Here is a 25600-nt window from a genome sequence, read left to right as displayed (position 1 = left end):
TCCAGATAAATGCGAAGTGATGCATTTTGTAGATCTAATGCAGGGGGGAGCTATACGATAAATGGCAGAACCATCAGGAGCAGAGACACGCAGAGGGATCTGGGTGTGCAAGTCCACAGATCCTTAAAGGTGGCAGCACAGGTGGAAAAGGTGGTGAAGAAGACATATGGCATGCTTGCCTTTATTGGACGGGGCATAGAGTATAAAAGTTGGCATATGATGTTGCAGTTACATAGAACGTTGGTTAGGCCACATTTGGAATACTGTGTCCAGTTCTGGTCACCGCACTACCAGAAGGATGTGGAGGCTTTGGAGAGAGTGCAGAAAAAGTTTACCAGGATGTTGCCTGGTATGGAGGGTATTCGCTATGAGGAGAGATTGAGTAAACTAGGGTTGTTCTCCCTGGAAAGACGGAGGTTGAGGGGGCGACCTTATAGAAGTTTATAAAATTATGAAGGGAATAGATAGGGTGAACAGTTGGAAGCTTTTTCCCAGGTCAGAAATGACAAACACAAGGGGTCACAAGTTCAAAGTAAGGGGGGCAAGGTTCAATACAGATATGCGGGGGATGTATTTTACACAGAGGGTGGTGGGGGCCTGGAATGCACTACCAAGCAAGGTGGTTGAGGCAGACATGCTAGGATCATTTAAGACTTATTGAGATAGCCACATGAACAGACTGGGAATAGAGGGATACAAACGGATGGTCCAGTTAGGAAGACATGATCAGTGCAGGCTTGGAGGGCCGAAGGGCCTGTTCCTGTGCTGTATTGTTCTTTGTACATATTCCAGACTTTCACTAGACTGTTGGTGGATACCAGATTGATATATTCCATTCAACCACACCCAAGGTGAGTAATTCCAATTCCTTTATTGTCCAGGACAATATATCCACAATATCTTTAAAACAGAAATTAAACATTCCCATTTGATTTCAGACAGTAACATATTCTGTTAGTTTGTTCTTTATTGTCAATGTCAGGCTGGGATTGTTCTCCTTGGAGCAAAGGAGGTTGAGGGGAGATTTGATAGAAGTAGACAAGATTCTGACAGGTTTAGATAAGGTGGACAAAGAAAAGCTGTTCCCATTAGCTGAAGGGACAAGGACGAGGGGGGACACAGATTTCTTGTTTTGGGTCAAAGATGCAAGGGGACCGGGGGGGGGGGGGGGGGATGAAGTGGTAATGTACCCAGTGTGTTGGGGTGAATGAACTCAGAAGAATCATTCAACACTTAAACCTGATTCAACAAATAGTTTATTGAGTTACGCCAGTGGGGAGAAGCCACAGGGGCTGACCATGTGCAACTCCACCCAACAAAGAAAATAATCAATTCTTATCCAGTTACTCAACCCATCCCAGCTGGACACAATCCAATCAGAATGGTGATAGATTACATACATTACAGAAAGGTCCAATGAAATTAGTATTTGGACATCATGGGGCTTTGTGATCATCTCATGAACAGATAGGTGCCCCCATCATGATGTTTTCCAGAACCCCTTATCTACCATCCTTGGGGTTTTCTTTGTACAGAGACTGAGTTTGAAAAGGGGTGGATTAAAAGTTTTCAAATGGATGTCAGCACTCTTCCTTTGTTCCAACCTAACGACCACACGGTCTGGGAATCATTTCTATTTAATAATCTCTCTTTTTAAACTCTTTTCTTCAGTATCCAATTCCAGAATTTTCCTTTTCATTGTGTTAATTGTGTCTTTGGACCTGACAGGAAGTTTAACCCAAGATCAATCCAACACAGGATTGGTCAGAATCATTTCACATGTCCCAAATTTTAAATAACCATTACAAATTAAAACTCATTCTCATGAGTGAATTGTATCCGGATTAAAATTCCCGCATGTTTAGTGAAATATCCTGGAATCCTGTCTCTGTCCAGTAAATATGGCTCCAAGTTCATAACTTTTGAAAAAAAAGCTTTATTAATTACACTTCCTTTTTAAAAATCTGTTTGATTTAAATCACAGACAGAAAACCTCAAAGCTTAAAGCGTTCAACCCACAAATATCATCCATACACAAACAGAGAAACTTAGCATGTGCTTTACAACAACAATAACCAAAATTAATTACTTAAGCGTTCTTGTGATCCTGTTTTTAAACTCCCAAAAATGCCTTTAATTAAAGACTCAAGGTAAGGTTAATTCCCCAGAAAGATAAACCTTAACAAATGTAGCCCAAAACAATGATAAAACACATCTACAAACATCCACATAAAACAAACAAAACACACAGATTCTCACAGCTCGTAAATTTCAAACAATGAATCCTCAGCATTCTCTCTCGCAGCTGTAGCTTCTTAAAGCGACAGAGCACTACAAACTCACAACTCCTTGATTAAAATAAGATGCAAGATCCTTCATTGTAACTTAACCCTTTTTCAGCCAACTTCCAAGGCCTGATTTTATCGGCAACATCTAATCTTTGTTGATTTAAAATCCCAAACACGTTACCACCTGCAAACTCTTTGTTCTTTATCTGGGGTTGAGGTGACAACACAATAAAATTCTCATAGTTATTCCAAATTCCTTCAGGCTACGCTTAAAATTTCCACATTTAACTGGCTCCAATAAATCCACAATTATAAACTAAAATAGACACGAGTTTCTGGGCGATTTAAAAACAAGTTAAAAACAAGATGCCAGAGGAAAGACAGAACAGGAGGAAAGAAAGGAGGGGGAGTTGCACTTTTGATTCAGGAAAACATCACGGCAGTACTGAGAGGGGATATATCCGAGGGTTCGCCTACTGAGTCAAAAGGGGTGAACTGAGAAAGAAGAAGGGGGAAATCACTTTGATAGGGTTGTACTATAGGCCCCCAAATAGTCGGTGGAAAATTGAGGAGCAAATATGTAAGGAGATTACAGATAGTTCCAAGAAAAATAGGGTGGTAATAGTCGGGGATTTTAACTTTCCCAACATTGACTGGGACAGACATAGTATTCGAGGCTTGGATGGGGAGAAATTTGTTGAGTGTATTCAGGAGGAATTTTTTATTCAGTATGTGGATGGCCCGACTAGAGAGGGGCAAAACCTGACCTCCTCTTGGGAAATAAGGAAGGGCAGGTGACAAAAGTGTTCGTGAGGGATCACTTTGGGACCAGTGACCATAATTCCATCAGTTTTAAGATACCTATGGAAAATGATTGGTCAGGTCCAAAAGTTAAAATTCTAAATTAGGGCAAGGCCAATGTTGATGGTATCAGGCAGGAACTTTCGACAGTTAACTGGGAGAGTCTGTGGGAAGGCAAAGGGACGTCTGGTAAGTGGGAGGCTTTCAAAAGTGTTTTAACCAGGGTTCAGTGTAAGCACATTGCTCTTAGAGTGATGGGCAAGGCTGGTAGAAGTCGAGAACCCTGGTTGACTCAAGATATTGAGGCCCTGGTCAAGAAGAAGAAGGAGGCACATGACATGCATAGGCAGCTGGGATCAAGTGGATCCCTTGAAGAGTATAGAGGGTGTAGGAGTAGAATTAAGAGAGAAATCAGGAGGACAAAAAGGGGACACGAGATTGTTTTGGCAGATGAGGCAAAGGAGAATCCAAAGAGGTTCTATAAATACATAAAGGGCCAAAGAGTAACTCGGGAGAGAGTAGGGCCTCTTAAGGATCAACAAGGACATCTATGTGCCGATCCACAAGAGATGGGTGAGATCATAAATGAATATTTTTCATCATTATTTATTGTTGAGAAAAGCATGGATGTTAGGGAACTTGGGGAAATAAAGTGATGTCTTGAGGAGTGTACTTATAACAGAGAAGGAGGTGCTGGAAGTCATAAAGCGCATCAAGGTAGATAAATCCCCGGGACCTGATGAAGTGTATCCCAGAACACTGTGGGAGGCTAGAGAGGAAATTGCGGGTCTCCGAGCAGAGATATTTGAATCATTGATAGTCACAGGTGAGGTGCCTGAAGATTGGAGGGTGGCAAATGTTGAGCCTTTGTTTAAAAAGGGCTGCAGGGAAAAGCCTGGGAACTACAGGCCGGTGTGATTCACATCTGTAAGTTGTCAGAAGGTATTTGAGAGACAGGATCTACAGGCATTTAGAGATGCAGGGACTGATTAGGGACGGTCAGCATGGCTTTGTGAGTGGAAAATCATGTCTCACAAATTTGATTGAGTTTTTTGAAGGGGTAACCAAGAAGGTAGATGAGGGCAGTACAGGTGATGCTGTCTACATGGACTTTAGCAAGGCCTTTGACAAGGTACCGCATGGTAGATTGTTGCTTAAGGTTAAATCTAATGGAATCCAGGGTGAGTTCGCCAAATGGATACAAAACTGGCTTGATGACAGAAGACAGAGGGTGGTTGTAGAAGGTTGTTTTTCAAACTGGAGCCTGTGACCAGCGGTGTGCCTCAAGGATCGGTGCTGGGTCCACTGTTATTTGTCATTTATATTAATGATTTGGATGAGAATGTAGGAGGCATGGTTAGTAAGTTTTCAGATGACACCAAGGTTGGTGGTATCGTGGACAGTGAAGAAGGTTATCTAGGATTGTAGCATGATCTTGTTGGGACGTCTTGTTGAAGTTGTACAAGACATAGGTAAGGCCACACTTGGAATACTGTGTACAGTTCTGGTCACCCTATTATAGAAAGCATATTATTAAACTGGAAAGAGTGCAGAAAAGATTTACTCGGATGCTACCGGGACTTGGTGGTTTGAGTTATAAAGAGAGGCTGGATAGACTGGGACTTTTTTCCCTGGAATGTAGGAGGCTGAGGGGTGAACTTATAGAGGTCTATAAAATAATGAGGGGCCAGTGGACTGACAAATGGCAGATGGAGTTTAATTCAGATAAATGCGAGGTGATACATTTTGGGCGATCGAACCAGGGCAGGACTTACTCAGTTAATGGTAGTGTGTTGGGGAGAGTTACAGAACAGAGATCTAGGGGTACAGGTTCATAGCTCCTTGAAAATGGAGTTGCAGGTGGACAGAGTGGTGAAGAAGGCATTCTGCATGTTGGTCAGAACATTGAATACAGGAGTTGGGACGTCTTGTTGAAGTTGTACAAGACATTGGTAAGGCCACACTTGGAATACTGTGTACAGTTCTGGTCACCCTATTATAGAAAGCATATTATTAAACCAGAAAGAGTGCAGAAAAGATTTACTGGGATGCTACCGGGACTTGGTGGTTTGAGTTATAAAGAGAGGCTGGATAGACTGGGACTTTTTTCCCTGGAATGTAGGAGGCTTTGTAGTGATCTTATAGAGGTCTATAAAATAATGAGGGGCAGAGATCAGCGAGATAGTCAACATCTTTTCCCAAAGGTAGGGGAGTCTAAAACTAGAGGGCATAGGTTTAAGGTGAGAGGGGAGAGACACAGAAGGATCCAGAGGGGCATTTGTTTCACACAGAGGGTGGTGAGTGTCTGAAAAAAGGTGCCAGAGCTAGTAGTAGAGGCGGGTACAATTTTGTCTTTTAAAAAGCGTTTAGACAGTTACATGGGTAAGATGGGTGTCGAGGGATATGGGCCAAACGTGGGCAATTGGGACTAGCACAGGGGTTAAAAAAGGGGCGGCATGGACAAGTTGGGCAGAAGGGCCCGTTTCCAAGCTGGAAACCTCTATCACTAAATGAACTGTCTGCTGAAAGGGTTAACTTTTCTACAGAATCTAAAGGGGTGGGGAGTGAGCAGAAAACACTTGGCACACAATTACATCACTTTACATAATTTTTAAAAACTTGTCCAACAACAAAATAAAGTTGATTTTAAACTTAATCTATTAATTCTTTTGTTCTCTTCCTCAACCTAATTATTTTTATTTGATCAGTTTTTGTTAGGGATAGGTAACTTCCGTTCTTTATAGACTGGTTCACTGGTTTTGTTGATTCTACATGGGCTCGGAGAATCAGAACCCAGACTTTATCATCCTTATCCTTTTTCTCCCTTTGCCACCACTCCCTCTGTTTTGCGGGAGGGTCGTGGGGATTCCACTCAGACCAAATCAAATTATCAGATAAGTAAAATACTGCAGATGCTGGAATCTGAAACAAAAACAGAAAATGCTGGAAAATCTCAGCGGGTCTGACAGCATCTGTGAAGAATGGAGCCAAAGTTTCGATAATGGATGACCCTTCATAACAGCTCTTATGAAGCATCATTCAGACTCAAAATGTTGGCTCTGTTCTCTAATCATTTTATCGATACATTTCTTGTTCTTAGTTTTAGGTTTAAAGTGAGAGGAGAGAGATACAAAAGGGTCCAGAGGGGCAGTTTTTCACTCAGGTCGTGGTGAGTGTCTGGAATGAGTTGCCAGAGGCAGTGGTAGAGGTGGGTGCAATTCTGTCTTTTAAAAAGCATTTAGACAGTTACATGGTAAGATGGGTACAGAGGGATATGGGCCAAATACGGGCAATTGGGACTTGCTTAGTGGTAAAAACTGAGCGGCATGGACAAGTTGGGCCGAAGGGCCTGTTTCCATGTTGTAAACCTCTATAACTTCCTAACACCCTGTCACTCTGTGATCCTTGTGAAATCTGAAACCAGGTATTTGCAACAAGACTCAAAGAGCATCAGCCCACTGGAGGCAAAGTCATGAGACCGGCCAGTCCAGCAGAAAGAAACCCTCCGACCCTCCCCATTGACCAACTGTGAGAACGAACAAAATGCAGTCCTGGATGTAATTGAGAGCAGAAACAATAACAGCAGAATCCAACCCCTGGAATCACTCGTGAACTTCTTGGTGTCTCAGCAGGTGGGATGAAACTCTGAATCCCTTCCCACACTGAGAGCAGGTGAATGGTCTCTCCCCAGTGTGAATGCGCTGGTGTCTCTGCAAGTTGGATGACTGAGTGAATCCCTCCCCACACTGAGAGCAGGTGAACGGCCTCTCCCCTGTGTGAACTCGCTGGTGTGTCTGCAGGTCAGATGAGTTAGTGAATCCCTTCCCACACTCAGAGCAGATGAATGGTTTCTCCCCAGTGTGAACTCGCTGGTGTCTCCGCAGGCTGGATAACAGAATGAATCCCTTCCCACACTGAGAGCAGGTGAACGGCCTCTCCCCAGTGTGAACTCGCTGGTGTCTCTGCAGGTCGGCTGACAGAGTGAATTCTTGCCCACACTGAGAGCAGGTGAACGGTCTCTCCCCAATGTGAACTCGTTCGTGTGTCCGCAGGGTGGATGAGTTCGTGAATCCCTTCCCACACTGAGAACAGTTGAATGGCCTCTCCCCAGTGTGAACTCGCTGGTGTCTCTGCAGGAGGGATGACCGAGTGAATCCCTTCCCACACTGAGAGCAGGTGAATGGTTTCTCCCCAGTGTGAACTTGTTCGTGTGTCCGCAGGGTGGATAACTGAGTGAATCCCTTCCCACACTGAGAGCAGGTGAACGGTCTCTCCCCAGTGTGAACGCGTTCGTGTGTCTGCAGGCTGGATAACTGAGTGAATCCCTTCCTACACTGAGAGCAGGTGAACGGTCTCTCCCCAGTGTGAACTCGCTGGTGTCTCTGGAGGTCGGATAACTGACTGAATCCCTTCCCACATTGAGAGCAGGTAAATGGCCTCTCTCCAGTGTGAACTCGCTGGTGTCTCTGCAGGAGGGATAACCGAGTGAATCCCTTCCCACACTGAGAGCAGGTGAATGGCCTCTCCCCAGTGTGGTTGCGCCGATGAACTTCCAGCTTAGATGGGGCTCTGTATCTCTTCCCACAATCCGCACATTTCCATGGTTTCTCCATGATGCAGGTGTCCTTGCCTCTCTCTTGAGTGGACAATTAGTTGAAACTTCGTCCACACACAGAACAAGATTACAGTCTCTACCCGCTGTGAATGGTGTGATATTTATTCAGACTGTGTAACTGGTTAAAGCTCTTTAGTCAGTGCATTGGAACACACTCACTCAAGTGTGGCAGTGTGTCAATGCTTTTTCAGTCACACTGACATTTCAAATCTTTTCAAATCGACAGACTGGACAATCATTTCTCCTTCTGGATTGAAAGTCCGATGATATTCAGCTCCCAAGGAATATGACTCTGTCACGTCTCGACGTGACGTTTGAGATTTCAGCCTGTGATTCCTCTTTCAATATCCTGGAAAATGAGTTTACAAAAGTCATCAGTGTCAGTACAGGATAGGAATTCAGAACAGACAATTTCTATGGAACATTCTTTCCTCTCTCATTCCCCAAAAGCTGTCAATCTCCATCCCACACACTCTCTCCCCATTCTCAGCAGGTCTGGCAGCATCTGTATGGAGAGAAAAGAACTGATGTTTCAGAGCTTTGACAAAGGGTCATCTAGACAAGAAACATCATTTTCTCTCTTGGTTTCAGATTTCAGCATCCTCAGTAATTTGCTTTTATAAGGCTGCAGATACCTCCTCCCAAGTAACATGCGTGTGCCCAAGACATCATCACTTGTTTCCCTTATTTCTTTAGCACCCATGGTGCTCTCCGCAGAAAACACAGAGGAGAAGTATTCATTAAAAATCTCACCCATCTCCTGTGGCTCCACACACAGATGGCCATACTGATTTTTAAGGGGATCTATTCTCTCTCTGTCCACCCTTTTACTCTTAATATAGCTATAGAACCTCTTGGAATTTTCTTTAATCTTACCTGCCAGATCCATATCATACCCTCTTTCTGTCCTCCTGATTTCCCTCCTCAGTATTTTCTTACACTTTTTATAGTCAGAGTGATTCACTTGCCTAAACCCAATCTATGCTTCCTTCTTTTACCTGACCAGAGCCTCAATGTCCCTTGTCTGCCAGAGATCCCTAAATTTACCATTCTTTCCCTGCATCTTAACAGGAATATACTGCCCCTGGACTCTTGATATCACACTTTCAAAACCTCCCAATTGCCAGTCATTCCTTTCCCTTCAAACAAATTCACCTAATCGACATCTGCTCGATCCTGCCTAATGCCCACAAAAGTGGCCCTGCTCCAGTTTAGGGCCTTGACTTGTGGACCTGTCCTATCTTTTTCCAGAACTATTTTGAAACTATTGGTGCTCCCAATAGTGCTCCCTGACTGACACTTCAGTCACTTGCTCCACCTCATTTCTTAACTGTCTAATAGAAAGTGATTCCAGGAATTGATAATGAAAAATAAGGAGCTGGGAGATGAATTGAACAAGTATTTTGCCTCGGTGTTCACAATAGAGGATACAGTTAAAACTCAGAAACAGCTGGAAATCAGAAAACAGAAGTGTGGGATGAACTCTGAAAAAGCACAATTCCCAGGGAAGTGGTCCTCAGCAAACTGTTGGAGCTGTGGGCTGATGAGTCCTCAGGTCCTGCTGGGCTTCATTCTCGGGTCTTAACAGAGTGAGAGAGTTGATGTGTTGTTCAATTTTCTAAAATTCCCCATCGGGAATTGGATAAAGGGAAACCGGTGGATGCGCTGTACTTAGATTTCCAGAAGACATTTGATGAGGTGCCACATGAAAGGTTATTGCAGCAAATAAAAATTCATGCTGCGGGGAGAACATATTGGCGTGGATAGAAGATTGGCTCATAGCAAACAGTGGGCAGAAATGGATCATTTTCTGGGGTTTAAGAGAGAGAGAAACCTGGACCAACCTTTCCAGAGTCTGCACCCTCCCTGGATTCACTTCCTTTCCCTTCAGTTGCTGCAAGTCCCCAGTTTCCCCCCAGAATGAGAAAAGAAATGGAAAGGGGGAGAAAAGAAAGTGTTTTACTCACAGATGTTTGAGACAGGAGGAAGTTTGAGTCTGTCTGAAAATCAATCTTCATTCACACAAAGCCCGCGCTCTGATTGGCTGGAAGACCAGAGTTCTTCCGGTCCTCCAACTCTTCCCATTGGTCAACACCTCAGCATGAAGATCAGAGGGTGGGTTCTCCCCCGCACATGCGCAGCTTCCCCTCTCCCTCGCACATTTTGCAGTCCCGGGCCGGGGGGAGGGGGAGATCACCGAGCGGCTTCTTGCTCTTGCCGGAGCCGTCAGCCGGTTGCCTGGAAACCTTGGTTCAAGGAGGTGTAGGGGAGGGGAACAATGGGTGGGGGCGGGGCTCCTGGGTCCGCGCGCCCGGGCCTGAGCACTGGAACCCGGAGACGTCACCGCGAAGCAGAGTGATTCCTATTGGCTGATTCAGGCAGGACTCTATTGTGACGTCACAATGCGGAAGTTGTCCAATGAGCTTCAGAGTGAAACTCCCTCCTCTGGACAACATCTGGGAGGAAATCAATGTTTCCCCCTTTCCATTTCTTTTCTCATTCTGGGGGAAGTTGGGGACTTGCAGCAACTGAAGGAAATGAAGTGAATTCGGTCTGTATATTCCACACATTTTTACTCCAGTAATGCAGACATTTATCTGTCTGGCAGCCTGCATGGAAATTTTCAGCTCTCTGCATCCAGAGCAAGAAGCAGTGAGCATGGATCTGTCAATCACACATGAGGACGGCCTCAACCGGGATCTTGGGTCCATGTCACACTATCTGTAACCCCCACGACTTGCCTGGGCTTGCAAAATCTCACTAACTGTCCTGGCTGGAGACAATACACGTCTCTTTAACCTGTGCTTAACCCTCTCTCCACTCACATTGTCTGTACCTTTAAGACTTGATTACGTTTAAAGACTCGTATTCCAACCATAATCTTAAATTGAGTTTGTGTCTTTATATGCCCTGTTTGTGAACAGAACTCCCACTCACCTGATGAAGGGGCAGCGCTCTGAAAGCTTGTGGCTTGTGCTACCAAATAAACCTGTTGGATTTTAACCTGGTGTTGTGAGATTACTTACTGTGCTTACCCCAGTCCAACGCCGGCAGATCTTTGGACTGTGGAAGGAAAACCGGAACATCCGGAGGAAACCCACACAGACACGGGGAGAATGTAGAAACTCTGCACAGACAGTGACCCGAGGCTGGAATTGAACCCGGGTCCCTGGCGCTGTTCGGCAGCTGCACTAACCACTGTGCCACCGGGCCACATGTCAGTGCCATCGCCCGACTCCAGCCCAGTCTCAGCTCATCTGGAACCGTCACCCATTCCATTGTGACGTCACACTCTCACCCATTCCATTGTGACGTCACACTCTCACCCATTCCATTGTGACGTCACACCCTCACCCATTCCATTGTGATGTCAGGGCTTCACTCTCCGATCACAATCCCTGCCGGCCTCCCACATGCAGCCTCAATGGCGGCAGTCAGCCCGGGTCTAACACTACAAGCTGTCGCTCCATTTGCTACAAAGGGGGGGACCGGGAAGTTCATTTCCGGGTTTGGGTTTGAACAACATGTTTACAAAGTCTCTCCACCCACCCGCCACATTTATCATTCCCCGCACGCCGCCCACTACCTCGTATTGATCTCCCTTCCAAACTAAAACCGGCCGTCTGTCGCCATTACCCGCACTGATGTGGAGATGCCGGCGTTGGACTGGGGTAAACACAGCAACAAGTCAAACAACACCAGGTTAAAGTCCAACAGGTTTATCTGGTTCACCCGCACTGCGCATGCTTCAGGTCCCGCCTCTCATTCACTCCGATTGGTTGGAGGACCAGCCGCTCCCGCTCGGTCCTCCAGTCTCGCCCCCTCTTCCTATTGGTCCGGAGCTGCCGTCAATCAATCCCCGGGCATTGTGATGTGGAGCATGCGCAGTGTCATTGCTGGCCTTGGCGCTTGTTTGTCCCGGAGAAGCGGAGTCAGCGTTAGGCGGTGGCTGGGAGGATTTGGAAACACTTTGTGGATCCGCAAACCCTTCAGAATCATTGTCAGCTCCCTGGTTTGCAGCTGCGGGGCTTCTCCCTCCCTCCCTCCCGGGAACAGGCCCAGGTTAACGGCCCCATCCTGGCTCAGCCACTGGAGGATGGTTCACATCAGAGGATGGGGGAGGGGGACAATAAATAAGAGGTTACACTTTGGCCTCAAATCAATGAGGACTCTGATCTCTGGGAAGGAAGGAAACCCTGGGAGGTGGGCGGGGAGGATTCACAAACACCCGCTGGAGGCCCCAACACCCCCAGTAAGACCCATTGGTTTTATTGTCAGTCTGCAGACAGGAGCTGGAGAACTGAACCCAGACAGAGGAGAGGGAGGGAGAAAACTGGGAGTGGAGGAAAGAAATGGTGAGATGGGTTTGGATTTCAGCCCAGGGAGGAGGGAGAGTGTGTGGGACGGGGATTTACTGATTTGGGGGAACAAGAAAGGAAAAAATGTTCCAGAGAAACTAGAATTGTCTGTTCAGAGTTTGTATCGTGTTCTGACAGTGATGACTTTTCTAAACTGTTTTTACAGGATATTGGAAGTGAAAGATTGGCAGACAGAAAACTCAAACCGGACATCACATCTGACAAAGTCATTCAGTTCCTTCGGAGCTGAATATCATCGGTCTTTGAATGTGGAAGGAGAAATATTTGTCTGTTCTGCCTGTGGGCAAAGAAATTAAACATCAGTATGACCGGAAAAGTATCGAGACAAACACACACCCGAGTGAGAGTGTTCCAGTGAACTGAATGTGGAAAGAGCTTTAACCAGTTACACAGCCTGAAAAAACATCACAGTTCACAGCAGGGTGAAACTACGTGTATGTTGTGTGTGTGGATGTGGCTTGAACTGATCATCCAACCTGGAGAAACACAAGGGCACCATGGAGAAACCGTGGAAATGTGTGGAGTGCGGGAAAGGATTCGGTTTCCCATCACAACTGGAAGTTCATCGGCGCAGTCACACTGGGGAGAGACCGTTCACCTGCTCTGTTTGTGGGAAGGGATTCACCCATTCATACAACCTTCTGACTCACCGACGGGTTCACACTGGGGAGAGGCCGTTCACCTGCCCTGTGTGTGGGAAGGGATTCACTCGCTCATCCCACATTGTGACACACCAACTTGTTCACACAGATGAGAGAATGTTTACATGGTCTGACTGTGAGAAGAGTTTTAAATGCAAAAAAGATCTGCTGACGCACCAACGTATTCACACTGGGGAGAGACCATTCACCTGCTCTGTGTGTGGGAAAGGATTCATTCAGTCATCCCACCTGCAGACACATCAACTTGTTCACTCTGATAACAAACTTTTTAATTGTTCCCACTGTGCGAAGAGCTTTAAAAACAAAAAGGATCTGCTGACGCACCAATATACTCACACTGGGGAGAGGCCATTCACCTGCTGTGTGTGTGGGAAGGGATTCAGCCGTCCACCTGCCCTATTGAACCACCAGAGAATTCACACTGGGGAGAGGCCCTTCACCTGCTCAGACTGTGGGAAGGGATTCATTAATTCATCCAACCTTCTGATACACCAGCAGCTCCACACAGGGGATCGACCGTTCACCTGCTCTGAATGTGGGAAGGGATTCACCCGTTCATACAACCTTCTGACACACCAGCAGGTTCACAGTGAGGAGAGGCCATTCACTTGCTCCGTGTGTGGGAAGGGATTCACTCGTTCATCCAACCTATTGAATCACCAGCGAGTTCACACTGGGGAGAGGCCGTTCACCTGCTCCATGTGTGGGAAGGGATTCAGTCAGTCATCCAACCTGCTGACACATCAGAGAGTTCACAGTGGGGAGAGGCCATTTACCTGCTCTGTCTGTGGGAAGGGATTTTCTCATTTATCTTATCTTCTGAACCACCAGCGAGTTCACAGTGGGGAGAGGCCGTTCACCTGTAATGTCTGTGGAAAGGGATTTATTCAGTCATCCCACCTGCTAACACACCGGCGAGTTCACAAGGGACTGCAAGGTTTGGATTCTACACTTATTGATGCTGTTAATCATATCCAGGACTGAATCATCTTCATTCTGACTTTTTTCTTCTGTTGAGATTTGATATTCTGAATAAATGTGAAATAGACATTTGATTGAATCATTGTTGTAGATTTTTGTCTTTTCCATTTGAGTGTTTAACGTCACCAGGCTGGAGCTCAGAAAGGGCAATCTGAGGGAGGATCACACAGTAGGAACAGAACTTCATTCTTGACCCAGTCCTTCAGGGTCACGCTGAGAGGGACAAACAGCACTTTGGTCTTTTTCGTCACTTTTCACTGACAGCAAAGTCCCCGTGTGGGTGAATCCTGAGGTGTGTAAGAAATGTGTCCCAGTCGTTCTTTTCCATGGTTCAGAGCTCCTGGACACGGAACAGAAGCTCCTTTACAACTGTGTTTAGAGTCAGGAAGAACAACGGTGAATGCGGGAAACGTGCTGTCAAAGATTGGTGTAAAACTGGGATCTATTCCTGACTGAGAGTGAAACGGCAGGTTTAGGTTTCCAAGCTAAAAATGAAAAAAAGTCTAAAACGTTTTAATGTGTGTGTGTGTCAGTCCTGGTTTATTGACCAGAAACTGGCTTAAAATAAATTGGTTGAAGTCTGCATTAAAGTAGCAGCTGGAGACGTTCAAAGGAGCCTGTTAACTGCTGGGACAATTAGACAACAATTTGATTCCCAGATAGAGAAGGAGCTGCAGTGTATGTCCAAGAATTCTCAGTTTTGTTGATGTGTGCTTCCCATCCACTATCCTTTTAAATAAACCTCACTCCTATCAGCCTTTAACCATTATGAACAGAACAGAGAGAAGCTGAGCAGCATCAGAGCCCTGACTGATCATTTAAGAATGAGTGATGTGTTCAAATGAAGTTTCCTGTTGGTAGTTTTCTGGGTGATCTCCTTATTTTGATCATTCTCAGTGACCCCTGGGTGTGAACCTGCTCTCCTCTCTTTCAGACATTCACTCACTTAGCATCTCCTCTCTCTCAGAAACTCAATCACTCAACATCTCTCATCTCTCTAACACTCACTGAACGTCTCTCTCTCTCTCCAGGCATTCACTCACACTTACCTCACCTTCCACCTCTCTTACACTCTAACCTCGCTCCTCTCTCACATTCACTTAACCTCTCTCAGAAACTGTCTTCGTCACTTAGTGTCTCTCTGTCTTTCTTTCAAACACTCACTCATTTAACCTTCCTATTTCAGATAATGCTTAAACTTATTCATTGTTTTCTCTCTCTCATTACCTCTCTCTGAAAAAGCACAAACAAACTTCATCTCTCTTCGCTGTCTGAGAAAACATTTAATTGATGGAGATTCAATCCTCTCTGTTTCTCTCTCCCACTTCCTCTGACAGGCCCTGACTCACTTTAAATCTCCTCTTTTCTAATAACCCTCTTTGGGAAAACTCATTTGTTCTCTAATTCCTCCTCATTTCTCCCAGTGATGACCCTCAGTCCATCTCCCAATTCAGTGAATGTGTTAAAAGTCCAAATAATCTCCTTTCTTTATTGTTTAAAATGGGAATGGAGCTGAATGTAATGCTGAGACTGGCAGCAATCTGTGTGGTTGTTCTTGATGCTGTCAGAGTGAGTTCACCCTCACAGACAGGAAGACTGTTCATGGTGATAACATCAAACTGACGCCGGCTGTTTCATTCTCAGGTAACACAACTTCCTGTTTCTCTGCTGCCGGTTTAAAAACGCACATCTCACTTCTGAGCAGAAAATAAATCCAGGGACCACAATCTGGTGAGAACATCTGTCAATGTGACCTTTATCTGTCCACAGAGTCAGGGCAGAGTCACACAGATCACATTGTGGTGACATTTACAAATGAGCCTGTTATTTCTGTTCAGAGTTTCCATTCACAGATATAACCAGTTGTGTCTGTGGATCAGTTACTGAGTTCCCTCTGTTCCCTGTAGCTGGGAACTGACAGCCTGCTCCCTTATATTTTATATCTTTCTCTCTGTATTGCTTGTTTCCTCTATTTCTCAGCTTTTATCTTTGACCTTCCTCATCTTTCTGCTTTTTAAAATCTTCCTCAATGTTTCTCTCAGTCTTTCCGTCTCTCTCTACCTCTGTAACTTTCTCAGGCTCTGTGTGCTCCTATTTAATCGACATGTTCAAAATTATGAAGAGTTTCTGATTGATTATAGAAGGAAAAACAGGGAGAGAAGCAGAAAAACCCAGCAGATCCGGCGGCATCTGTTCAGAGAGAAACAGTTAACATTTTGAGTCCATATAATTCTTCAGGGCAGGAAAAACATGGGTTATCCATCTTAGATAGGGAATGTGATGGGGCGATTTAATAGAGATGTTTCAAATGACAAATGCTTTATGATAGTTTCTCTCCATTGACTATCTCCCAGGAGCAGGAAGTCTGTCGATGGAGAGAATCTATTTCCCAGGTGCAGGAGGGTCTGTAAGCAGAGGATACAGAGATTTAATATAATTGACAACAGAACTGGAGGGGGTGATAAGGAGAATTTTTTACACAATAACTGGATATGATCTGGAATGCACAAACTGACAGGTGCTAGAAGCAGGTTTAATAGTAACTTTCAAAGGGAATTGGATAAATACTTGCAGAAGGTAAATTGGCAGAGTTATGGTCAATGGGATTAATTGGACAGTTCACTCATCTTTGTGACATTCTGAATGTTTCTCTCATGAGGTTTTAATATTTGATCTTTTCAGTCACAATGTGTCTCAAACAGAAGATTAAACATTGGGTTTGATGAGCCTTCAGATCTGTTTCCTGTGTGTAACTTGAGAACTGCAGATAACCATGAGAAGGAACTGATTATTTTCAGTTCCTCGAACAGATACACCTCAGATATCAGAAATCCCTGGAGTTCCCCATGTCCTCATTATTCTCCCCTTGAGTATAACAGCTCTCAGTCAGGCCGAGTCAGTCACATGTGCCTCTGTCATGATGTTTCCACTTGTATTTTATCACTCACCTCCCAGTGACACTCACCATAACACAGACACCTTAAAATATCATTGTTCCCTTACACTTTGTCCTCCTATTATAATCAAATGTTTGTTGGGCCTCTTGTCTCCCTTAATGTCAGATTATCTGCAGTTAAAATGACCTCAGAGACACTGAAACCGACCTCAGTGATCATTATACCAGACTCCAATCAGCCCCAGGAGCTGCAGTTGTAAAATACAGCAGAATTGGAATAACAGACAGGTTATTGTCTGATACTGACAGTGGCAGAGTAACACACACCGGAATCTAAATACATTATATCAATGGACCATGACTCACTCACACTATCAAATGAAACCTAAACTTTGGTTCTGGTGCACGAGATACTGACTGTATTACCATTACATTGGATCTAATGCTGTGTTCACTAACATACTGCAACGTGACTCTTATTATTTGAACAAACATTGTATTTGTTACACTCAGAGTAAGTCAGTGCTTTGCTGTGTTGTCTCTGTGCTCCATCCCCACTCTGATTGTATTGGAGCCTGTGTGTGTCATTGTTACACTGAGACTCTGTCACTGTGATTATTGGACAAACAGCAAGTTACCGTCACAATGCCCAGCTGATTGACGGCAGCGCAGACCAATGGGAAGAGGGGGCAGTGCTGGAGGACCGATCGGGACCGCTCGGTCCTCCAACCAATAGAAGTGAATGAGGGGCGGGGCCAGCTTTGACTTGAGCATGCGCAGTTTGAGTAATGGCAATGGAGGCGGCTTTTGTTTTGGGCTCGGAAATCTGTTCGAGGTGATTGGCGGTACGGAGAGAGCAATGGATCGCCCAGGTGGGTGGAAACGCTGCGTAAGCATGTTGTGTAAGCCGCAAACCGCGGAAGAGAGCCTCCCGGACCCAGTTTGTACCGAGCAGGGCTGCAGCTCCTCATGTTCGTTAACGTTCGCCATCTTTATTGGGGGCAATATGCAGCAGTGCGCACGTGCGGCCGCCATGTTTGTAAAGGGCAATGTTGTCAATCAGTGGGAGGAGCTTGTTCCCCAGTGTTCAGAATGGAGACAACTTGTCCATCAAACTGCATCAACCCTCTGAGTCCCAATGTCTTATTGATGAGGCAGAGCGGTGACAGAGAAGGAAAAAGAAAGGGAAAGTAAAACAGAAAATGCTGGAAAATCTCAGCAGATTTGATAGCATAGAACATAGAATGTTACAGCGCAGTACAGGCCCTTCAGCCCTCGATGTTGCGCCGACCTGTGAAACCAATCTAAAGCCCATCTAATCTACACTATTCCAATACCATCCATATGTTTATCCAATGACCATTTAAATGCCCTTAATGTTGGCGAGTCCACTACTGCTGCAGGCAGGGAATTCTACACCCTTACTACTCTCTGAGTGAAGAACCTACCTCTGACATCAGTCCTATATCTATCACCCCTCAATTTAAAGCTATGTCCCCTCGTGCGAGCTATCACCATCCGAGGAAAAAGGCTCTCACTGTCCACCCTATCTAATCCTCTGATCATCTTGTACGCCTCTATTAAGTCACCTCTTAACCTTCTTCTCGCGAATGAAAAATTACACCATAGATAAGTAAGCCCCACCAACGCCTCTACTTTCTCAGAAGACTAAGGAAATTCGGCATGTCCGCTACGACTCTCACCAACCTTTACGGCTCCCGAGTCAAGGTCAGGGTCGGAGGATAAACATTCTCTCCACCTCCGGCACCACCCCCGCGCCCCCCCCCTCCCCCCGTCCCCGCACACCCCCAAAGGTCTGCACTCACTGGGGAGTGAGAATAGAACCAACGTTTCGAGACTGGACAACCCATAGTCAGAGCTTGTACACGCGTAAACAGAGCATGTAAACTTCAACACCCTCCACGTACCCTTGTACACCTCTATCAATCTACTTTGCTCCAAGGAGAACAACCCCAAGTTATCCAGCCTAACATTGTAACTATAATTCCTCATCCCTGGAACCATTTTGATAAATCTCCTCTGCACCCTGTCAAGGAGCCTCGCATCCTCCATAATGTGTGGTGTTCACTGGTTTGCACAGACCCAGGTATTCTGTGTTCTTGTCTGTGATCTCATCACACACTTACAATTGCACAGTGACATCACCCCCGCTCCCTGGGGATTTCCCCAACTGGGAGATTTTTCTCTGATGCCAATGCTTCTGATATCTTTCCAGCTGCAGGCTCCAGCAGGAGGTTTTAATATTAAAATCAGTTAAATTCTTTCAGAGGTGAGTGTTTGTGACCATTCACAGGCACGGGTTCTTGTCATAAACCAGCTGGTCGCCTCCATGCTGTGGTACCGGCTGGTCCCTTTGACCCCTCCCCCTGGCTTTGTCGCCGATATCCAGAGAACCCTCCTGCGGTTCTTCTGGGGCAATCGACTGCACTGGGTCCCTGCTGCGGTTCTGCATCTCCCGCTTGAGGGGGGCGGACAAGGTCTGGTGTGCCTCCGCACTCAGATAGCGACCTCCCGCCTCCAGGCCCTGCAGAGGTACCTTTACGTTGAGCCCCCTCCACAGTGGTGTGCCATGGCGACGTATTTCTTCCGCCAGTGGCACGGCCTCAATTATGACGTGCAGCTCCTGCATATCGAACTGGGGCGTGCTTCGACCGCCCTGCAGGAGTTGCCCGTCTTTTACAAGGACCTCCTCACTGTCTGGAACACGGTCGCCTCACGACGCAGCTCCCCCCCCGTCAGGAGTAGCAGCTCTCGTGCGAGAGCCGCTGCTCAGGAATCCGCTCCTCCAGCCGTATAACTTCAGGTGGCTGGCGGAGAGGGGGGCTGTGGACGCCGGGGTGACCAGAATCGGGGACGTGCTCGATGGCGGAGGGGCGGGCTGGATGAGCCCCCACGTGCTGGCTGAGCGCGCGGGGACGTCCGTCCGGCACGCGGCCAAAGCCATCCTAGACCTTAGGACGGTCGTGCTCGGCCCCAAAAGTGCATGCAAACTTGAGGCGGCGCAGGCGTGCGGTGGGATCCCGCCCGAGCGTTCCCCTGTTCGGACGGAATTCCACATTGGCCCAAAACTTCAACCCTCCTCCTCGGGTCAGGTGCCCCACAGCCTGAGCCGCCTCGCGGAAATGTCCTCCGTGCCTTTTTCTACCGCGCGGAGGCGTTTCCTGTGCGGGCTGCTGCTGCACACCTTCCACTATCGCCTGTCGCCCGGATACACCTTGGCGGGCCTTGTTTCCGTAGAGGTCCCTCTATGGAGAGATTGCCCCAATTACATCGGGGACCTGGGGTGAAGGGTGATGCATGCAGCAGTTCCGCACAACCGTAGGATTCACTGGTTCACGGGCTATGAAGCTTGCCCCTTCTGTGGCCTTGTGAAGTCCGTGGACCATGTCTATGTTTGGTGTCTTAGGTTGCACTCTCTTTTTGTTGGGGTCGGGATGGCGACCTCCTCGTGAACCTGCTCCTGGGCCTGGCGAAACGCGCCATTTACCGGTCCAGGCAGCGGGCGATCGAGGGGGCCATCCATCCTGACTGTCTGCCCCTCTACCTCGGCTACGTTCGCGGCCGGGTGTCCCTGGAGAGGGAGCATGCGGTGTCCACGGGCGCGGTCGACGCCTTCCGTGCCCGTTGGGCACCGCAGGGGTTGGGGTGCGTTATTGACCCTAATAATCACATTTTAATTTGATGTTTTTAAGTTTCCTTTGTACTTTGATTTTGTTCGGGCTGTTCCCCCTCCTTTTGGGGAGCTGCCCCTTTTACTTTGTCCTGATTTAACTTGAGTTTGTTTATTTGTTTTGACCTAAAAGAGGCCAACATCTGTGAGTAAAACACTTTCTTTTCTCATTCTGGGGGAAATTGGGGACTTGCAGCAACTGAAGGGAAAAGAATTGAATCCAGGGAGGGTGCAGACTCTGTGAAGATTGGCCCAGGTCTCTCTCTCTCTCTCTTAAAGACATTGATATAGAAACATAGAAGATAGGAGCAGGAGGAGGCCATTTGGCCCTTCGAGCCTGCTCCGCCATTCATTACGATCATGGCTGATCATCCAACTCAGTCGTCTCATCCTGCTTTTTCCCCATAACCTGTGATCCCATTCGCTCCAAGTGCTTTATCCAGCCGCCTCTTGAATACCTTCAATGTTTTGGCACCAACTACTTCCTGTGGTAATAAATTCCACAGACTCACCACTCTTTGGGTGAAGAAATGTCTCCTCACCTCCGTCCTAAATGGTCTGCCCTGAATCCTCAGGCTGTGACCCCCGGTTCTGGACTCCATCGGGAACATCCTCCCTGCATCTATCCTGTCTCGACCTGTTAGAATTTTATAAGTCTCTATGAGATTCCCCCCTCATTCATCTGAACTCCAACGAAAACAATCCTAACCTGGTCAATCTCTCCTCCGACATCAGTCCCGCGATTCCCTGAATCAGCCTGGTGAACATCCTTTGCTCCCTCAGCTTGACACATTTATTTGTCTGTCTAAAAGGATGGTCTTTTTCCTCATGTTCACATTAAAGGACAGCTTTCCTCAGGAGATGGCTGACATTTAAGGGGACAGAACGTTAATATAGGACAGAGATATGTCTGGTGTTATTATATGGTACCCAGATTAGATATATTATTTATGTTTCTGTAATAAAATACTTTTATTATTAGTTCTTGCATTGTAATATAATGCTGTAGCGATGTTATACATTTCCAGTCATAAAGTCATTACAGCACAGAAGGAATCCATTCGGTAACTCGAGTCCATGCTGACTCTCTGTATAACATTCCAGTCCCAATCCCCCTCTATATCCCCATTCTCCTGAAAGTTTATTTCCTTCAAATGCCCAACCACTTTCATTTTTAAATAGAAACCATAGATATGGATGGAGAGTTACAACTTTTTGGGAATGAAATAGGAAAGAATGTTCCATAGAAACTAGAAATGTCTGCTCTGAATTTCTATCCTATACTGACTGTGATGACTTTTGCTAACTCATTTCATAGGATATTGAATGAGGAATCAAAGGCAAAAATCTCAACCGTCACGTCTAGACAGAGTCATATTCCTTGGGATCTGAATATCTTGTAATATGGAACTGTAGCTACGTTATATATTTCCAGACATCTCTTCCCTCAGAGGGTTGTTAGTCTTTTGGATTTCTCTTCCACAGGGACCAGTGGAGGCTGAGGATCATTGAATATATTCCAGTTAGACAGATCTTTGACTGACAAAGGTGTCAAGAGTTATGGGGAACAGACAAGAAGATGGAGCAAAAGCTAATATGTGAGGGGATTTCTTCACTCAAGGATGTGCTAAAGCTTTGGAATTCTCAACCCCTGAGGACAGTGAAGCCTCAGTCATCAACTATTTTCAAGAGAGAGATTGATTGGTTTCTAGATATTGAAGCTATCAAGGGATATGGGTTTAGTGTGGGGAGAATGATGCTGAGGTAGATGAACGAATTATCTCATTGAATAGTTTAAAAGGCTCGATGGACCAAATGGCCGACTGCAGCTCCAATTTGTTATGGTCTCTGTGTCCAGGACAGGAAGCAGTGAGCATGGATCTGTCAATCAGCCTCAATCAGCACCTTCAGGAGAATTGGGAGGGTGAATATTAGATACAGCAGAGTGAGAATGGAGGGAGAGTGTGTGGGATGGAGATTCACAGCTTTTTGGGACTGAAATAGGAAAGAATGTTCCATAGAAACTCGAATTGTCTGTTCTGAATTTCTATCCTGCACTGACACTGATGACTTTTGTAAACTCATTTTCCAGGATACTGAAAGAGGAATCACAGACTGAAATCTCAAACTTCACGTCTAGATCTGACAGAGTCATATTCCTTGGGAGCTGAATATCATCGGCCTTTGAATCCAGAAGGAGAAATGATTGCCCGGTCTGTTGATTTGAAAAGATTTCAAACATCAGTGTGACTGGAAAAGCATCGACACACTGCCACACTAGAGTGAGAGTGTTCCAGTGCACTGACTAAAGAGCTTTAAGCAGTTACACAGCCTGAATAAATATCACACCATTCACAGCGGGGAGAGACTGTACCCGTGTTCTGTGTGTGGACGAGGCTTCAACTGATTGGTCACCCAAGGGAGAGGCAAGGACACCTGCACCATGGAGAAACCATGGAAATGTGTGGACTGTGGGAAGAGGTACAGAGTCCCATCTCAGCTGGAAGCTCATCGGCGCAGCCACACTGGGGAGAGGCCGTTCACCTGCTCTCAGTGTGGGGAGGGATTCACTCGGTCATCCGAACTGCAGAGACACCAGCGAGTTCACACTGGGGAGAGACCGTTCACCTGCTCTCAGTGTGGGGAGGGATTCACTCAGTCATCTGACCTGCAGAGACATCAGCGAGTTCACACTGGGGAGAGGCCGTTCACCTGCTCTCAGTGTGGGAAGGGATTCACTCGATCATCCTACCTGCAGTCACACCAGCGAGTTCACACTGGGGAGAGGCCATTCACCTGCTCTCAGTGTGGGAAGGGATTCACTTGTTCATCCAGCCTGCGGATGCACCAGCGAGTTCACACTGGGGAGAGACCATTCACCTGCTCTCAGTGTGGGGAGGGATTCACTTGTTCATCCCACCTGCGGAGGCACCAGCGAGTTCACACTGGGGAGAGACCATTCACCTGTTCTCAGTGTGGGAAGGGATTCACTCGGGTATCCAACCTGCGGGCACATCAGCAAGTTCACACTGGGGAGAAACCGTTCACCTGCTCTCAGTGTGGGAAGGGATTCACTCGGTCATGCAACCTGTGGACGCACCACCGAGTTCACACTGGGGAGAGGCCGTTCACCTGCTCTCAGTGTGGGAAGGGATTCAGAGTTTCATCCGACCTACTGAGACACCAACAAGTTCACAAGTGATTCCAGGGGTTGGATTCTGCTGTTATTGTTTCTGCTCTCAATTCCATCCAGGACTGCATTTTGTTCATTCTCACAGTTGGTCAATGGGGAGGATGCTCTGATTGTGGGAAGGGATTCACTGATTCATCCAACCTGCTGAAACAGCAGAGAATTCATAACGGGGAGAGGCCATTTATCTGCTCCGAGCGTGGGATGGGATTTACTCAGTCATTCAACCTGCTAAAACACCAGCGAGTTCACACTGGAGAGAGGCCATTCACTTGCTCCAGTTGTGGGAAGGGATTCATTGATTCATCCACCTTGCTGAGACACCAGCGAGTTCACACCAGGGAGAGACCATTCACCTGCTCTGATTATGGCAAGGGATTCAGTCAATCATCCAACCTGGTAAAGCACCAGCAAATTCACACTGGGGACAGGCCATTCACCTGCTCCGTGTGTGGGAAGGGATTCACTCAGTCACCTCACCTGCTGAAACACCATCATGTTCACGAGTGACTGCAAGGACTGAATTTTGCTGTTAATCACATCGAGGTCCCAACCATTTTCATTGGTGTCTGTTTCTGCTGATGTTAATAAACCCTGGCCCAGTTGTAAGATTTGTATTGTGGATTGTCTTGTCTGAGTCCTGAACTCGTAAATAAAAACAAGAAGTGCTGTAAAAACTCAGCAGGTCTGACAGCATCTCTGGAGAGAGAAACAGAGCTAATGTTTTGACACTGAAGAAGAGTCACATTCAACTGGAAACATTAACTGTTCCTGTCTTTACAGATTCTGTCAGACTTACTGAGATTTTGCAGCAACTTCTGTTTTTAGAATGACGGTGAATGCTGGATACATGAATCAGAGATTGGTGTAAAACTGGGATCTGCTCCTAAATCAAAGTGAAACAGCAGGTTAAAGTTTCCAGTCTGAAAAGTACTTTGGTTATTATACTATATCTACCATTTTAAGGCTGGTTTTAACTCATTTAAAATAAACCTATTTAAAATATATTTGTTCAAGTCAGTATTAAAATACGAGTTGGATGAGTTCACAGGAGCCTGTTAACCGCTGGGACAATTATTCAACAAACATTGGATCTCCAGATAGAGAAGAAGCTGCAGTTTGTTTGCAGGAATTCCCTGTTTTATTGATGTGCGTGTGTTAGACATCAGGATAACTAAAACTACACAAACCTGGACATCAATGGTGATCTGATTGACAGTTACTCTGGGAATCACTCCCACTGTGAAACTTCAGCACTGACACTGCTGAATTTTGTCAGCTCAGGGAGTGGGACCTCCAGGAGTGGACTGTAAAAAAGCTGGGTTTCAGTATCCTGACTAATATATGGTGAGGAACCAGAAAAACCCTTACTGAGGAACTGTCTGGGGTTTTACCAGTGTAGGTTCAGGGGCGAATGATTCCTGACTCCCTGAAATGTCTGATATTGAACCCAGTTTGGAACAAGATTCATTCAGTTTCCAGGAGAATAGGGACAAATATCACCCACAACTGAGAGAGAGAAAAACAGCCACCTTGATCAATGACTTGGATGAAGCCAGAATTGATGATACAAAGATAGGTAGAAAAGCAAGTTGTGAGGGTGTTACAAAAAATCTGTAAGGGACACAGATAAGTTACCTGAATGGACAGAAAAATGGCAGATGGAGTATAGTGCGGGAAAGTGGGAGCTTTTCCACTTTGGCAGGAAGAATAGAGAAGCAGAAAATTGTTTAAATATACAGAAACTGAAGAATACTGCCGTAGAGAGGAATCTGGGTGTCCTTGTACATGAATCGTGAACAAGTAGGATGAAGGTACAGCAAGTAAAGAAGAAGGCAAATGGAGTGTTGGACTTTACTGCAAGGGGGTGGAGTTTGAAAAAGGGAACTTGCTGCACCTACACAGGACATTGCTGAGATAGCAGCTGGAATACTGTGTACGGTTCTGGTCTCCCTACTGATGGAATGACATGTTTTCATTGGAATGAGTTCAGAGAAGGTCCATTCCTCAGATGAAGGTGTTGTCTTTTGAGGAAAGATTGTAAGGTGTAGGTGAGAATTCTCCCATCCCGCCCACCACAGGTATCGTCGCGGGCAG

General features: G+C 46.2%; 3 protein-coding genes across 3 annotated transcripts in view; 2 read left to right on the top strand and 1 right to left on the bottom strand.

Annotated features, from left to right (window-relative positions):
* The window catches only part of LOC144484495 (uncharacterized), a 38799-nt gene extending 25070 nt beyond the window's left edge, over positions 1–13729 (top strand). Inside the window, exon 4 of the mRNA XM_078203015.1 lies at positions 12569–13729. Within this exon, the coding sequence (XP_078059141.1) occupies positions 12569–13729 (1161 nt within the window). The remainder of the gene's footprint in view (positions 1–12568) is intronic.
* On the bottom strand, positions 1917–11432 carry LOC144484513 (uncharacterized). Its single transcript, XM_078203034.1, has 2 exons — positions 10642–11432; positions 1917–8053 (listed from the first exon to the last, which is right to left on the bottom strand). Exon 2 carries the CDS (start codon positions 7700–7702, stop codon positions 6692–6694), a length of 1011 nt encoding a protein of 336 aa, XP_078059160.1. The 5' UTR covers positions 7703–8053; positions 10642–11432; the 3' UTR covers positions 1917–6691.
* Positions 13730–17394: 3665 nt separating the features above from the next.
* LOC144484490 (uncharacterized) lies at positions 17395–24336 on the top strand. Its single transcript, XM_078203008.1, has 2 exons — positions 17395–17494; positions 22406–24336. The coding sequence occupies exon 2, from the start codon at positions 22757–22759 to the stop codon at positions 23513–23515; it is 759 nt and encodes a 252-aa protein (XP_078059134.1). The 5' UTR covers positions 17395–17494; positions 22406–22756; the 3' UTR covers positions 23516–24336.
* The last annotated feature ends 1264 nt before the right edge of the window (positions 24337–25600 follow it).

This window comes from Mustelus asterias, unplaced genomic scaffold, assembly GCF_964213995.1.
Source record: "Mustelus asterias unplaced genomic scaffold, sMusAst1.hap1.1 HAP1_SCAFFOLD_113, whole genome shotgun sequence".
Lineage (NCBI taxonomy): Eukaryota > Metazoa > Chordata > Chondrichthyes > Carcharhiniformes > Triakidae > Mustelus > Mustelus asterias.
This window is presented reverse-complemented; position numbering and strand designations above follow the sequence as displayed.